This window comes from Lipophrys pholis (assembly GCF_963383615.2).
Source record: "Lipophrys pholis genome assembly, chromosome: 21".
In the NCBI taxonomy this organism is placed as follows: Eukaryota; Metazoa; Chordata; class Actinopteri; order Blenniiformes; family Blenniidae; genus Lipophrys; species Lipophrys pholis.
Window position 1 is genome coordinate 6,196,200 of NC_137649.1, and position 16,929 is coordinate 6,213,128.

A 16,929-nucleotide genomic window follows, 5' to 3' on the forward strand; every position below is an offset into this window, starting at 1 on the left:
GAGAATATTTCTTGACTTTTTGTGTGTTTGTGGCTTTTTAAATCAAGAAAGACATTATTAGAAAGTCTACTAGAAGTAGTATATTCCATGTTTTATAGATTAAACACATTAGATTATGAAACAGATTAGCATGCATGTACATTGAAAACGTTGATGGACCCAATATAGAACCTTGTGGAACACCAGGCACTGTATTAGAATTGTTGGAATAATGTTCAACCATACTGACACGATACTATCTTTAAAATAAGAATGAAAGCATTTTAAATCATTTTTAGACAAACCAACCCTTTTTTTTAAGGCGATCCAATCATTTCATTTCACTCTATTTGGCACCAGAATATTTTATTAAAATTGACTTTATCTTGAGATTTTAGTCATTTTCAGTACTAATTGTTGGATCCTGCAAAATTATAGACAATTACATCAGGTACACTGAAAACAAAGCAAAACCTTCAGGTGTCAAATTAAAAGTTATTACAGCAATACTTTACCTGCCCCTGAAGTAAAATGTATTTTGTATTTATTTTGTATACATCTTTATATTGGTTCAGTTATGTGCTTTTAAACAAGTATGTTTCTTCCGTAACGTATTTGGTTTTTGGTTCGATCAACATGAGCTGGTCCCACAATTGATCACAAGTCACAATTAGAATGCTCCATGTAAGGTCCATGTATCAACCAGCATATGTGGCCCTTGGTGAAAACAGTTTGGACACCCCTGCTCTGACTGATTACTATTTGTTAGTAGTTAAAGACAACGAATTGTTGTGTTTAAAACGAGTTTCTTTTCTTCGGGATTTGTTCCTCAGGTCTCTTCATATTCATCTTCCATTGCGCCCTGAAAGAAAACGTGCAGAAGCAGTGGAGGAGGTATCTCTGCTGCGGCAAATTCAGGCTGTCTGACAACTCAGGTAACTGTGAGGAGACGACGAGTACGGCTGGGTCTCAGTCAACACGACGACTTTCATTTTCTGTCTCTCGCTGCCGACGTTGGTGAGGGTGAACTGTCGGAGCTACATATTGGATCTCATTTTCCACGTTGGCCTCTCTGCTCTGCTTACTTTCTCTCGGGACCTATTTGCTCTGTTTTGCACTGACCTCATGTTTCCACTATTTTCCACTAATTTTGGTCTTTCAACATCATTTCCCTCGCTGCTCTGTGATCGTCTCATCTCGTTGTCTGTGTCGACCTCTCTGCCTTGCTCAGACCTCACGATCCCTCTATTTTGGCTTTGTTGTACTTGTTCTTTGACCTCCTACTCCACATCCCCCTCTCTTGCTCTGCGATAACCTCACGTTTCCACAATGGCCTCTCTGCTCCATTTCGGTTGGACCTCATATTCAATACCACTTCACTGCTCATATCTGATGTTATGTTCCATGGCGGCCTCTCTGCTCTGGTGCCCGCCAACTTCATCTTCCAACACTTTGATCTCCACTGCCACCTGTCAGCTCTGCTGTGTTCTAACCTTATGTTTCCACAGCGGCCTCTCTGCTCTGCTCTAATCTGACCTATATTCCAATGTTGATGTCTCTGCATTGCAAAGCTGTGTTTCCACTGCAACTTATCTCTTGTGTTCTATCCTTAGTTCTCCACAGCGGCCTCTCTGCTCCACTTTGACCCTATTTTCCATGTATTTGTCTTTGCCCAAACTTTCTTTGACCCATTTTTCCACACTGATTTTTCCGCTCTGCCACGCACTGACTCTGTGTCTCCGCTACAACCTCTCTGTTGTTCTGGCATTCGCTCTCCACATCCACCTCTCTGCTCTGCTCTGACCTCACATTTCAACTCTCTTCTCCCTGCTTTGCTTTTTGTTGACCTAATTTAATTCACCTCCCACGTCGCTATGCGGAGGAGCTTTGCCTCAAGACGGAGCCCGATGATAAGTGATATCCAATAAACAATAGAAAACCTGTCCAGGCTCATCAACACAACACTGTTTTTCGCCGTAAGACTTGATCGTGGTTCTCGTCCCTGCGTCCACGGGTCAGGTTGAACTTTTTTCACGCGTCTCCTCGGGCATCCCGTCAACCTGGAGTCGCGCCCGATTCCCACAGCAGCAGAAAAAAGGAAAAGAATAGATGCTTTATTGAAATATAAATCCTCGGCTAAGCAGCTAATATAAAAAGAAATGAAATGCGATCGCTCTGCTCCGACAGCGAGGCGTCCTCCAGGTGCACTCGCAGCGTTCGCTCACTTTGAACTTCAGACCAAACAGTCTGAAGGGAATGCGTTTGTGTGCGAAGAAATCAGAATCACACGACTGAAGCTGTTTCAATTCAGGTCAAATTGCAGAAATGAAATAGGATAATTATACAATTTAATTTAGAATATGCTTTGCTGGTCCATTATAATGACTCATATACTGTATGTGCAAAGCTCTACTCCTTTTCCTTTTTGTGTAGTTTTTAAATGTTCTGCATGAAAAAATGCCATCAACCAACTCAGACGTCCATGTTTAGTCCAGTAAGTCAGTCCGGTGGTTTGAAAACTGAACTGGAGGATGTTGATCCTGCTGCCTTGCCCCCCTGCTTGCAGACTGGAGTAAGACGGCCACCAACAATACCAAAAAGGTGAGCTCGGACAACCTGGGCAAGTCCCTGTCGTCCAGCTCCTTCGGCTCCAGCACCGCCAACTGGACCTCCAAGGCCAAAGCCACGCTCAACCCCTTCACCAAGAGACACAGCAACACAGGTGAGACCACAGCAGGTCGTCGGTGTTCAGACACGATGCAGAGGAACAAGGGAGCGGGAGAACAGAGGTGGCAATTTTGGACTCTAATCAATTCTATTTGATTAAACTACACAGCCGTTCCAAAGCACTTTTGACAGTGAAGCTCAGTAATCCCACGTAAGCAAGAACAGGCAAAAACTGTTTTACTGGGAAGAAACAAGACTGGAGATAAAGAGAGAGAAGAAAGAGACAGACAGAGAGCAAGAGAAGACTACAGGAGAGCGACTGACTGACCGACCAACACAGGCGACAGAAACGAGAGTGACGGTGAAATCCTCTGTTGCTTGCCGCCTCTGGAGAAGGAAACATTTGGGGGTTTTAGGCTTCTTCCGTTTTGACAGCTTGTCCTTCCTGACTTCAGTTCCCAGACGAGCCGTTGTGAGTTTCAGTGCTTCAGCAACACATTCCTGATTGAAACATGCCGGCAAGGCTCTGTACTTTTCTTCCCCCATGTGACGTTTTGATGTATGTATTCTGTGTTTGGTGTGTAGAAAGCTCCTCCAACCATTAGCAGCTGTGGAGGACCGTCGGAGGTAAAGCTCAAGCCGATTGGCCGATTGCCGCCCCGCTTCTAGCACCATGTGACCTGCTCTGCCTTTCCCAAAGCGCTTGTGGTCAAAGTAAATCTGAAGTTTGAAAATCTTTAATGGATTATAGATTAATTTGAATCATATGGGGGGGGGGGGGGGGGGGGGGGGGGGGTAGGCTTTGAGAGCATTCGTTTTGGGAAAGCAGTGACTGTGTTGTGATTGGCTGGTCATCATCACGTCACACTAGTTCACGCTATCTTGTTAGCAACCCGAGACATGCTGAGTGCGACACTAACGTGAGTTTTGAACTCATTCACATGGGCTAATGCATAAACTCCACCCACTCAGTGTGCCCAGGGATGCAGAAACAAGCGCACCTTGCCAGAGTGCATCCTCGCTAACATCGCAGAGTGTTTCACTGATTTGGTTTGTTTGGTTTTTTTGTTGTTGTTGTTTTTTTAATACGAGCACAGTAACACTTTGCTAACGCTGTGGTTCACGTTAGAGTGAGTGATTGCTGTGTAATCAGGGTTTTCTGATTTAAACTAACACCACGTTGATGACATGAGGATGTGTTTTCTGTCCACAGCCCTTCTGTAGCGGCTCCCCGAAGCTTTCGCTAAATTCTATGGAAATGAAAATTTGATTTGTTCTTATTCTATTTGCACATCAGTCATTTTTAAAAATCCTTGGCTAAAGGGGGCTCTACAAAAAGGCATAACGATTGAATAAACTATAGCTGAAAACAACAAAAAATGAGAAAAACAATCACTAAAACAGCTTCAAAAAAATGTAAATTGACGAGAATTTATAAAAGAAAATGGTTAAAACAGCTTAAATGTAAAAATGGTCTCCAAATTGCTGAAAAAATAGTGAAATGTTTTACCATCCTAAATCACAATTGAAAGTTAATGGATGCAACATCAGATCCACTTTTTGTTTTCTATGTATTTCAAAACTATATGTATGAAACGTTATACGCTATGCTCGCCTTATTTTAAAGCTTGGACATGCTTTGCGGCTGAAGTCAAATTTGATTTGGTGGAAAGTGACCAAAAAGGCTCTTTTGGTCGTAAAGGTTGCAGACCCCCCCCCCCCGGACTAAAGAGTTTCTCTCGCTGGATGCCGTCACATCAAACATGCATTCTTCAAACTCGTTCTATTCCTGGTGAAACTCATTTCTCCTTCAGCGAACGAGGAATTGAGTTATGCTGACGGTCCAAATTCCGCATAATTCATAGTTAGGTGTTTCAAATAAGGCTGTATGATATGAAAACATGCAATATACCATAATCATGTAGAGTCTTGCTGTATATGATTTACAGCAGCCCTGGCTGGGCCTCGCTCACTTGATGGACTGAAAACGATTTGTACCACATGAGGTACAAATTATCCAAACAAGGCTTCAGCAGCACATGTTTCAGCATCGGCAAAACTCCTTTTGGTGATGATAATTAGATAATACGCTGAAGTTTGTTTTTATGTCAGCTGAAATTGGCACACTAGACCGGAGACCCACAGCAGTTTGGTCCCGACGAGACCAGAGCTCATTTACAAGTACGTCTTTACAATCTCACACAGTTTTTTTTATATAAATGTCAGTAAAGTGTGAGATTTTGTCAATGAGGATAAAATATGAAACATATCAGATTAAAGTTGGGTTTTCTTTAGTCAAAACACGAAGCTTTACCGCTTTATTATAACTGTGTGTTTAAGTCTAAATTAAAGTAATATTGTGATACAGATAAGAAATTAAAAAAATATAAATATATGGACAGATGACGAAGTTGGATTGTTATTACAGTGACTGTCAACTATAAAATACCAAGTCCCAGGAGAACATGGACCAGGAATCATGATACTCTGGAGGAAACATTGTTGTTATCGTCCATCTAGTCGCACATGTGCAGGAGAACTGTTTTCCCTGTTTGCGTGGCATCTCAGTCGGAGCGTTTTCCCCCCAAATTTATCAAATAACGATAAAAAAAAAAATTCCTACAAATTAATCGATTAGCAAAAATTATTGTTAGTTGCAGCCCTAATGTACATTAGGTTTGCTTTCACAAAGTTCCACCTTGAAAGCCATTTTCAAAATATGCGTTTTCAGTAGCTCTGACCGCTGTTGTTGCGTAAACAGGCACCCGAAACAAAACAGAATTTTTGCATTGTCACTCGAGAATGTTGCGTGAACGATCAGCTCGCACAGAAACAACCAAACAATCCAGCCGGCTCTGTGGCTCTGTGCTGGTGGCGTCCGCTGCTTCATCACTCCTCAAAGCGTCTATAGTTGTTCTGCAACTTGTTGACTTTGACTCGAGATAATCCAAAACAAGACCACACCGCCTCAGTCTGACACTCTTGAGTGTTTCGGACCCAAATCTCGCTGATTTTCTCCATCGTACTTCGCCTCCTTGCACCATCGTCACTCGCCCATCCTGAAACTTGCGCGAGCAGTTTAAAGGATCCCCGATCCCTCTCAAGTGGGAGAGCTGAGGGACGCTTGCGTTGCTGTTTCCAGATGGAATTTCTTGATAGGAAACCTCCAAAGTATGCGGCCTCGGTCATTTACCAGTGAGACTCGGGAGAATGAAGCTCGTACACTTTCAGATTGACTTGTTGGACAAGCCGTTAGCAGTTTTGAATACAGAACCTAATTTAATTTACTCCAAATGTAACAAAAGAATACGTTGGAACCTCAGTGCTTGTCAATTTATTGGCGGCAATTTGAATTGTCAGTCGTAGCCAAGATCTACCAACATTAAAAGACCTATGTGATTCAATGTTTGTTTTTTTTCAATCCAGCACACACTGATGCTACGAGTGCTGCACATACACACTTGTCCAGTGTTTTCAGTCCTCGTACTGAAATATTCGACACTGTTCCGATTTTAAGACGATTCAAACGCCGATCTTATTTCCTATTTCCTAACGTAAACTAAACAGAACATCCAGCCAGAAATGATAAACCAGCTAAGAATGTGTTACTATCGCTGTGGTTTAGTTTATTACTAGTGTTGTGAAAGACTTTTCAACATTTTGACGTCGCAACAATTGGTATTTTTCCTCTCGACGTACACTGGGTGTTACCATGGGCCCCCCCTCCCAGCCCAAAGCACCCACAACGGGTCAAGTCCTCGCTCAGCGGCCCCTTCCTGCTGCAGTCAGAGTGGGACATGTTCACCCCTCCACTTCACGAATGCACAAAGCGAACGCTGACTGACCCCACCGGGACAGTCAGAGTGGGATTGCTGCAGTTTAACGTCTACGCCTGGACGTCATCTGCGCCGGCGTTTCTCAACCGCAGCAGCCTTGGTGGCTCTCCTGCGAGTGAAAGTAGTGGGTCTATGTATCTTGTCATCCACAACAACACTTTCAAGCGGCAACACAAAACTTCCGTTGCATTTTGGAGTTCAGTTTATATGACAACGGCGCTCAAAGCCGCTGAAAACGTCACTTTCTGAAAATCCTCCGTTTCCATGGAGACGGGAAAACTCTACTTTTCTGAAACGCCGCTACTGTGCCTAGTAAATAGTTCTTCTACACATGCGCAAGTAGATGGACAATAACAACAATGGCGTCCTCCAGAGTATCATGCCTCCCAGTCCATATCCTCCTGGGACTTGGTATTTTAGAGTTGACAGTCGCCATAATAAAAGACGTTAAGTCTTCGTCTAACGTTCAGATCCGACATGGTCTCCAGATGCTTGAAATTGATGAGTCGATTATAAAGTCCACTAAAGTAATTATTACAGTGAAAAATTTTAAAAATGTGTTGTTTGTGTCCTAAGCCAGGATATAACCATAGCTGTCAACCCACACAGTAAATCGGAGAAGACATGACTGCGACTCAAGCCAACAGGAAAGTTTCTGTTTACCTTTGCAGGGACCCCAGCTGGACACAATGTTGGGACTCAAGGCAATAACTAAACAAGATGACAGTTTAATTCTTCTGTTGTGTAATTAGGCAGGTTCATGCCACGGAGGACTTAACGGCATGACTCAAACACAGGCTTCATCATTTCCTGATGGCAGCAGAAAGCCAGCTGGCTTATCTTTGGTGCTGTTTGGTCTCAATTGATTTGCATTCTGCTCGATTTCTTTGGGTCGGCTTTCATAGAAAAACCCCTAGGAAGTCTTACTCTGAAGGGTCTAAGGAGCACTGACTTAGAGGGGAAACAAGAAACCTGACTGGAACCATGACTGCTACGCGTGTCTGTCAGACTAATACAACCAGCAATTTAAAGCCTCAGCAGACGACTGATGACAGATGTGGCAAAACATACCATTGGATTCATTTAAGCTTTGTGTTGAGAGAAGCAGTGAATGCTCGACAGTAGAATTGTATTTATTGCCAAATTCTAGTTTTATTTCAATTAGTTTTATTTGTTTTTTCAAGCTTTCTGTTGCAACATTTTATGTTTTTAAAGAGCGGACAAAACCTCCTGGACAACGTCAGGCATTGACAACAGCTGCTGGTTTCGGGCGCGCTTTTGCCCAAAACAAACCCCGACCAGAGGAAGTGAAGAAGAAACACGGCTCATTGATTGGTCCGGACCGAAAGCGGGCTAGGCTAGTTAGCTCGTGGCTAATAGGTAGCCACAAACGAACGCCATATATCGTCTTCAGACCAGATATCAATGAGCGCCTTTCTCACTACTCCTTCCTCACTACTCCACATCTGCCCACGAGATATTGTTCTACTTTTTCTTTCTGCTCCTGCTTCTTCTGATTCACGCAGTTAGCTTTGATTGTTTACTCCCCAGAATGCGTTGGGCGCTACTTTCACGCCCTCTCCCCCCGTCCTCTCACCCCGCCTGCCAAAAAGATTGTTTGTAAACTAACCGAGACCTAGCATTTCAAGGGGACCAGAGATTGCTTGTTTGGTCCGGTTAAGAGTTTGTGGGAGTGTTCACGTCGCACAAAATAAACAGTTTTTTTTCCTGAGCGGAATGTGAACATGCCCTAAACTCACCACTCCACGTCTACTCAAGTTTTTCATTCTGCGTCTGCTTCTTTGGATTTGTCTTCCACGGAAGAGTTTTAGGGCCACTGAAGAAGAAAAAAAATTTGGATGCTAAAAAAAAAAAATCTTCATGCACTCCAGAAAAAAGTCAAAAGTCAAAAATCAAAGTCGAGATTTTTTTTTCACGGTGAAAAAAAAAGTTTTTTACAAAGTCCGTCTATCCACATGCCAGCGCGTGTGACTGCTTACTCAAAATGCATCACAGACGGTTTAATGAAGTGGTGAAAAGATGCTTCAGGACAGAATTTAGCTCATAAACACGGTGCAGTGTTTATGTACAGATACCCGGTACCTGTGAATCAACACCGGTACTCAACGGTACCAATTTCGGTACTTTTGTACCATTTGATTTTACGTGAATCGGTACTCGGTAATACCGACGTAATTCGGTCGGTACCTATAAAAGTACAGAATTCACTACCCATCGCTACTTCCATGAGAACCGAAACCCACAATGTCAAGGAGCGCAGAGTTCAGTTATTTGATCTGGATCAGAGTATGAGCAGCTTTCACACCTGCCCAAATGAAGCAGACTTTCCCTGAAAGTCCCTGAAATGAACTCTGGTCCAGATCAAACAGGGCTGGTGTGAACGTGTCAATAGTCCTTGATGGGACTTGGGGGTGCTGCATCACCTCTCTCTCTAGTGCCACCCTTGCAGGTCTGCTCAACCACACACCTCCCGTACCACAGTTGCGTTTCCCCCCCGTTTAAAAAGTTCGACCTCGGGACACATTTTCAAAAAGGTCTAATTTCAGTGGCTCTGAGCACCATTGTCAAGTAAACAGACACCCAAAACACAACAAAAGTTTTCAGTAAAACTCCATCAGTCGCAAAAACCTACTGTCACTATCATATACAGACAATCCAGAAGTCAATAGAAGATGTAATTATGGGATTGAATAGATGTGCACTTTGCATATTGTGACAGCTCGGTTTCAGTCAGATTATGCTCCCACAAAGAATTCATTGTTCTTCCTGGTGAGAGGAAATGTTTTCTCCCTGTCATGCAAATAGACCAAAACTTTCATTAAAAGTTATTACCCAGAACTTTACTGGAGCTGACTGTTGTAAACAAGGTGGATGACAAAGACAGGTCCAGCAAACTCATACAAAATAACTAGGGATGTCCCGATCACACTTTTTGGCCCCCGATACCGATCCGATTTTTCAGAATTGAGTATCGGCCGATACCGATACTTTCCCGATCCGATACTCCCATTGCTATTGCAAATATACTCAATAGTCTATTTTTGGAGCAACTAAGATGTCTGAAGCTAAAAGCACTATTGGCAGAAGCTTTGTTTAGCTAGAAATTATTGTAAAACTCACTTATTGAATCAAAATTCTTCTCTTTCTCTTTAGTTGTTGTAAACTGAGGGTACATCCACACAATGAAAAAACAATCTTTTTCCTCCCTGGCCTTCTCCCAAAAAAACCGTCCACACCTCACTATGAACACGGCTCAACACGAGGCTTCAGGGCATGTAGTACACATGCCAGGCCTTTAGGGGCGCTGTGACTCACCAAACACAATAAAAAAGCAGAAGAAGACAGACCACATAGAAATTTAGAAGTAGACTTCTGCACATAAACGCATAAACCACTGTATATAACTCTAGTTTTATAGGTCTATGGCCCCGCTGCGCCTGCTTCTAGCTTCTGCAGCTCGACCGGCGCTTGTAGTCCCTGATTGTTGTGGTTATTAGGTGACATTGCGGACTGCGTTTTTTTTGTTTTTTTTCTTTTTAGATCGGCGGGGTGATCGGCTGGATTTGCCGATCCCCGATCACTCACAAATCACCAATATCGGCCGCGATCCGATATCTACCAATCTGATCGGGACATCCCTAAAAATAACCAACATTTGGTGGAGAATCAATACAATGATATTTCTATAAGATGCTTCACATATGGCCCCTCACATACAAATCATCTGCCCAACAGTCCATGAACATTGTTTTGATTCATTGCTCATGCCCGTGGTGCCAAGCGGTCTCGTCCAAAAAGAACACAAAACACATTTCTGTCAAAGCGCACCAGTTATAGTTTTGACAAGAATTAAAGAATATGTTTTAAAACATATCCTTGCGGTGTTTTCATTGGAAGCCTTGAAAGAACAGCATCAATGGTTTGTACCTCTCTCAGTGAGTGTTACTTAGCACCGCAATCTTTTTTCTTTTTTTTTTTTTCATATGCTTCCCATCCGGCTTTCTGAGGCTCAAACAAAACATGTCTCCAGTCAAAAACGCAGCAACAGCTGGGAAATCTCAAAGTTCGAAAAGCTCTGGGGCTTTAAAATCCTCATAGCTGTCTTTCTTCATCAGGTATGCACAAACTCTTTGAGAGGCGATCCGTGGATTAAGCGGAAAATGAAATCCAAATATAGGCAAGGCTGCTGTTGGGAAGTCTTGATATGACCGACCATGCACTTGCTTGGTTTTATTATCCTTTGGCTCATAAAGCCTTTGAAATTTCATGGTCCTCGCAACTAAAGTTGCCAAACCGACCAACAATTTTGAAGCAGAAGACCATCAGACAACAATAAGGTTTGCCTGGAAAGACTCAATTATCTTTGTAGAAGTCGGAATTAAATACTTTTCTATGACTGACAGGAAGGGAGAGTCGACGGCCTGGTGGTCGACACTTTAGCAGGATTCATTTGTCCGTAGAAAAGACATGACAGCTTCTGCACAGCACATAACCGGCAGGAGCCTTTGCGACGTCTACGAATACCCAGAAGTCTGCGTGTAGAGTTGAATTGATTAACCAACAGTTTGCTCACTGGTAGATTGACAAAAATACAAATACTTATACACAGTGGATAAATAACAAAACAAAAAAAACACGCAAGATACGATAATGAATATGTGAGTTGTGTTTTGACTGTTCCATACCAGAGATGAAACTCTCAACATTTTCATTTCCTACATCTTTAAACTAAGAATGTCCCCATCGCACTTCTTGGCCCCCGATACAGATCCCATTTTTCAAATTTGAGTATCAGCCGATACTAAGCATGGGGATTGATACGATTTTTAGGATTCTGATTGCATTTTTTATGTTGCCACACCCACGTGCGTGACGACGTCATTCGCGCCCACTGGAATCCATAGTCGACAAGGAATTGAAACACCGATAACAACCAATTTTCGATTCCCATCCCGAGCGGACGCCGATACTTTCGGGATTCGATACTTACATTGCTATTGCTATATTGCAAATATACTTATACTATATTATGGTAGCAACTTTCTTCACTCTCTACATCTTTGTAGGGAAGTTTGAGGCCTTTGTGGACTTTTCCTGACCGAATCAGAACCATCAAAAGGTCCCGACTCCGTTGTGATGTAACGTTTGTTACTAACAACATGAACTTTATTGCCGCCTGGTCTGTGTGGTCATTCTACTTACACGTTGGCGTCACCAATGATGACTGCTGCCGTGCTATCTGTGTGCTTGATGGAGAGCAGGGTGGAGTCCAGTGTCCTCCCCAAGGCTACGTGTTGACCTGATGTAATGAGAGAAGATCAACCCGTTCAGCCACTGAGCCACAGCCAGCCCAACTAACATTTTAGTGGCTAAATAATAAGTGCGGCACACAGAATTCCATCTATTGAGGCCACTTGGAGTCATTAACAGAAATTCAGTTGATCCTATTCAAAGATGGGTAATTTAGGATCCTGACCACCATTGGACTCGCTGAGTTATCTTTCTTCCTCTCTGTTGGCTTTTTCTTTTTACAGGCTCTAGATTTTTTTGACATTCAACAGGCCAGCTTTCATGTCAGATGTAGTTATCTCTCCTACATCCCTTTTCAAAGTATTCTATTCAAACCACGTGAGAACGTTTTATTCCCTCATAAAGACCGCAGATCGAAATGAATCGTCTGACTCCGTGAAAGCAGCACTGCGTAAGCTCAGCGGCAATGGCCTTGCTCATATGCAGACACTGTGACGGCACAATAATAACATTTATAGCCTCACATAATAAATTCTTGCTGTATTTGGTAGGTCAACTTGAAGTTTGCTCTGCATACGGTGTAATTCCAACCGTATGTTTTCCTTGCCGTGCGATAATGAAATCTAGCTGAATGTCAAGTGAAAGATATTGTTTTAAACGTGTAACATAAGCCCAGGAAGTCAAGCCTAAAACCTGTAATAATAAGAATACTTGAGAGGGAAGTAGGAGCACAGCGACATTTATTTTACTGTAATCTTATACATTGACGGACAAAACAAATGAAATCGCATTCTTCACATTCTGTGAAACACTCGATGATTGCCGTATAATCAGTGTTCTCTTCCTCTTGTGTTCTTGGCTGCAGAGAAATGCTACTCCGGCCAAACCGGCCCCAAATGCATCTCCTCGTCCTCGTCCTCCTCGGAGGCGGAGCCAACCTCCTCTCTGTCCTCCTCCTCCTCCATCCTGCCAGTCAGCCAGATGATCGACAAAGTGAAAGGTTACTGTTCCACGCGCTCCGACAACTTCTACAAGAACATCATCCTGTCCGACAGCTTCGCCCACAGCACCAGGTTCTAGCTGTTGCCGTAGAATCTCGAGAAACTCTTTCGTATGATTCCGCCTGCAGTTCCACTGACGGAGAGCACATCGAACACTGTCGAACTTTTTGTGCTCTGGAACGACTCGTTCCATCCTGGAGCTCTTGAATGACGTCCTCTGGATCCTGCCGCCCTACATTCTGGAGCGTTTTTGTGTTTCGGATGCATTCCTCACATCGTAGAACTCCTACCAGGGCCGGCGGTGTGTCGCCTGGAACTGTGTTCAGTATCCTAGAGCTTTCTAGCAGCAGTGCAGACTGAGCACCGTGATCTAGAATTTACAGGCATTTCAGCCACATAGTGACAGACTCTTTCACAAAGTAGGGTTTGAGCGTCCTCAAAGCAACATTGACACTGTTTTCCACAAGCTTTCCCGATTGCAGATTTTAATCCACATTTGTTTCACCATCTTTCCACCATTATCCATGACGCACAGAACTCTGGGAAATGCATTACAATCCTAATTACTGTGTACTTTAATGTGTTTCGCAATGTACGTTGTTTGTAGAAATACTTTGTCGAGTCAATGTTAATTGAACTTAGCGCAAGAATTCAAGATTCGTGCTCTACATCGAGGGTGTGGTCACGCTTCTCGACTTCTATTGAATTTAAATGTCTGGCGGTGTTTCCCTGTTGAGTTTAAAACCTTGCAGTCACAGCATTGAACTAAACAAAGCGGAGCTGTGTTCCAGGATGGTTGGCACAAGAACAAAGGATTGGCCCAATGTGTCCAAGTCAACCAGTGACAGGAGTCACATTTGTTTGAAACGCCCTTAGAATAGATGTGGAACCCTGGAAAGACCAGTCCCACCCCTGCCACCCAGAACTCTCTACTTTGGAAGACGTATTCCAAAGAGGACAGATTTTAGCGTCCTCAAACCCTTCACACATCCAACCTATTCAACCAAAGCTTTTCGGGTCTTAAACCTTTTACTACCTACTTGAAATACCTGAATTCTTTCCACCATTTTCTCACACCGACAGTAAAAAGCCTTCTGTCGATCGTTATTGGATAATCAATGATGTGCATTGTACATATACTGTCTGTTGAAGCTTTAGGTTTTTGCCCTGTGGTTTCAATTCTACTTTTTTAGCAAGAATTCAAGATTTTGGCCACGTTTTGTTGGATCTGTGCAATTTCCATGTTAATGAAAGTTCTTGGACGGAGTGTGAAAGCCGCCACCAGCATCTTTCTATAGAACTGTCTTAAATGTAGTGGGACTTTTCTAACAGCATCATCTAGAACACATTCTAGAACTCTTTCCCAGACTCATTTGAGAAAGTTTTTAGCATTTCAGCTATGTATTTGATAATGTTTGAATATGTACATTGTTTGTAGACATACTTTATGTCAGAACTTTGGCCGTTTTAATTGGACTTTCATCAAGAGTTCAAGATTTTCTACATTTAGGATGAGGTCACACTTGTTGGACTGAAATCACACGAGACGTGATCATACATGTGATGAGATGAAAACATTGACCCAATATGTCAACCAAACCAAAGTCCTATAGGTAGGAATCCAGAACTTTGATTTTCATTCTCAAACTATTTTCTCATTCAGAAAGTTCTTCTTTCCATTGACAAGCTTTTCGGAACACTCCGATATCTGCGAGACGCGTTCAAGAAACTTTGTTTTACTATCCAACTATAGTTCCTGCTTCCATTTGACCATTCTACTGTATTTTTAATTGGATTTTTACCTAAATAATCAATATGGGGGTTTTAAAATATGTTCGGGTGCAATTGCTCTGTTTGTGAAGTTTATTTAAATACTGTAAGTGTTGCATGAGCACCTTGAAGCCCATAGTTGTGTGATTTGTGTATAAACCAAGCATTGACCAACCGTGTCTCTTATCAACCAAACACATGATGTGATTGACATTTTAAACCCCATTTGTTGGAGTTGTCGAAAAATTTCCACAACAGATCATTTCAAATCCCTTTTTTTTTTTTTTTTTTTGCATAGATCATCAATGTGCTTAAATGTACAAACTCAAGGTCATCTATTCCACAGTGAACTGATGGGATTGTCTGAATGAATTCTGCAGCAGATACAGTTAAACAATGTAATTCTCTATATGCAAAAGGTCAGAATGAGCTACAAATTATAGTATATATTCCAAAGGCAGCCTGTGAAATAGCGGCAATAAATCCTTTAAAAGCAAGAGGCCAGGTTAAGCTAATCACAGCTAAAGTCGCACTTCCTATTTTTATTTTTTTTATATATATACGTAACAGGGTCTCCTGGTAGATGTTGAGACATATTTTAGAGCTACACAGGGTGGTCAGAGACGCTGAAGCGCTTCTACTGTATCATATGAAATCACAGAACCGGTTGACCTGGCTGCCAAACGGCATAATTGAGAATTAAATGAAAGAGGGAGTAGCGGAGGGAGGAATGTGTAAACACAAGGTGGGACGGGAGAGAAAAATGAGAGAGGAAACATACAAGTCAGCTGTTCAGTTTTGGTGTCTTTTTTTTTTCTTTTTCTTTTAATACTGTGATGTTTGTTTCAACAGGCCATTTGTGCATGTGCGTGTGGAGCCATATCCTATGTAAATATTGATCTATTTTATTCTGCGTGTATTATTATATAGTGTTCAAACCTGTTCAAGGCTTGCTTTTTGTTCATGTCTTCATTAGGGAGGGTCCCGGAAAGGGGCACCACCCGCTGTACATACAAACCCAAAGATTCTCCAACAGAACAACGACAACGAAGCAAGAACACGTCCTCCTGAACGTTTAGATCTCCACCAGAGGAACGTTCGGGCTTATCTAGAAAACGTTTCGAATTGAAATTGCAACCATAAAAACGTCTCGGAGCTTTGGATCGTTGGCACTTAAGTGCTTAAGAGTCAATATTGGGCGGCTTAGGGTGAGATGATACAATCAATGTCGTGAATAGCTACGACTGCACTGGTTCAGATAAGGAGTTTTCCTTGTGTTCAGATGTGTTTTTCCCTCCCAAAGTGCTGATAGGTTTGTTTTTCTGAGATAGCCCAGCATGAGGAGCCTCTCTCTTTTCAGCTGCCTGGATATCGGATACCGCCTCCAGGAATTTAACAAAGGCACTTCACCCCCGTCCCCACACACCGCCTGCTTTCAGTTTACTCTATAGCTGGTTTTATCCTTTCATCAATCAGACACAATCGCCATCTACTCGAGACAATTGGAGAAAATTTTGTTTGTCAAGCTTGACATGATCGAAAAATCCTTAAATCCTTTCTGTCGTTTCACTCGGAAATGGCTCCTTTTCAACCTGTTGACAGCAAAGTCTGTGGACCGTCCAGAGTAATCAAAACATTATTTCAGGAAATATTTGGGGGATTATTCTTAGCACCACATGTGCAATCATATTCTTGTTCCTAACATCTGACAATCCAAGGATTTTAGTTGGAGTTTTTGTTTTTTGAGAAAAAGAAACCAGCTCATTGGTCTACAAGCAGAGAGAGAAAATCTGTCTGAAATTAGTGTGAATTTGGTTCCCCAGTGATCAAACTCATTCTTGATTGTCTCGCTGATGTATCTCTACATGAAACGGACGCCGCTGCATTTGGTTTCTTTTGTGGAAAGTCCTCAGTTTCAAACTTTCCTCTGTTGTTGAGCTTTAACTCGGCCCGTTCGCCAACTTCTGATGTGTGGTTTTGCTTGATGTGCTGTAAGTAAATGAGTCCTTTCCCTTATTAAATCTCCAACTGTTACATACATGTCTGAGTACATAACAGCTTTGTCTGCTCCTTAACATGAACACGAGCTTGGAAAGAGAATTTAGTCTGGAAGCTTTAGAAAATAAAAATAAATATGTGAAAATAGGAGAAAAACATGAAGTGGCTGAAAAACTATGACTTGAAAAAAAAAAAAAGGGAGATTCACTGTCAAACATCTATTTTTCTTTCGAATCTAGCGTCAAGCTGCTGCAAAGTAGTCGATCCTTATAGAGTAAAACCTTTTTTTTTTTTATCATAAAACTGGAAAAACATCGAATTCTATTGTTTGCCTTTAAAAAAAAAGTACAGTTCGTCACTCGTATCGTCTTAAAGAGGGTGTCAAACATGTGCCCTGGAACTAAAGT

General features: G+C 42.3%; 1 protein-coding gene across 2 annotated transcripts in view; it reads left to right on the forward strand.

Annotated features, from left to right (window-relative positions):
• adgrg6 (adhesion G protein-coupled receptor G6) overlaps positions 1–16,558 on the forward strand; it is a 97,632-nt gene extending 81,074 nt beyond the window's left edge. Inside the window, exons 26-28 of one of the 2 annotated variants that reach the window (XM_080490430.1) lie at positions 813–914; positions 2,546–2,701; positions 12,619–16,558. In XM_080490430.1, coding sequence (XP_080346556.1) covers positions 813–914; positions 2,546–2,701; positions 12,619–12,833 — 473 coding nt within the window. In that variant the 3' untranslated portion in view covers positions 12,834–16,558. Of the gene's footprint in view, positions 1–812; positions 915–2,545; positions 2,702–3,231; positions 3,268–12,618 lie in introns of those variants that run through there. The other variant, XM_080490431.1, reaches the window with a different exon arrangement.
• The last annotated feature ends 371 nt before the right edge of the window (positions 16,559–16,929 follow it).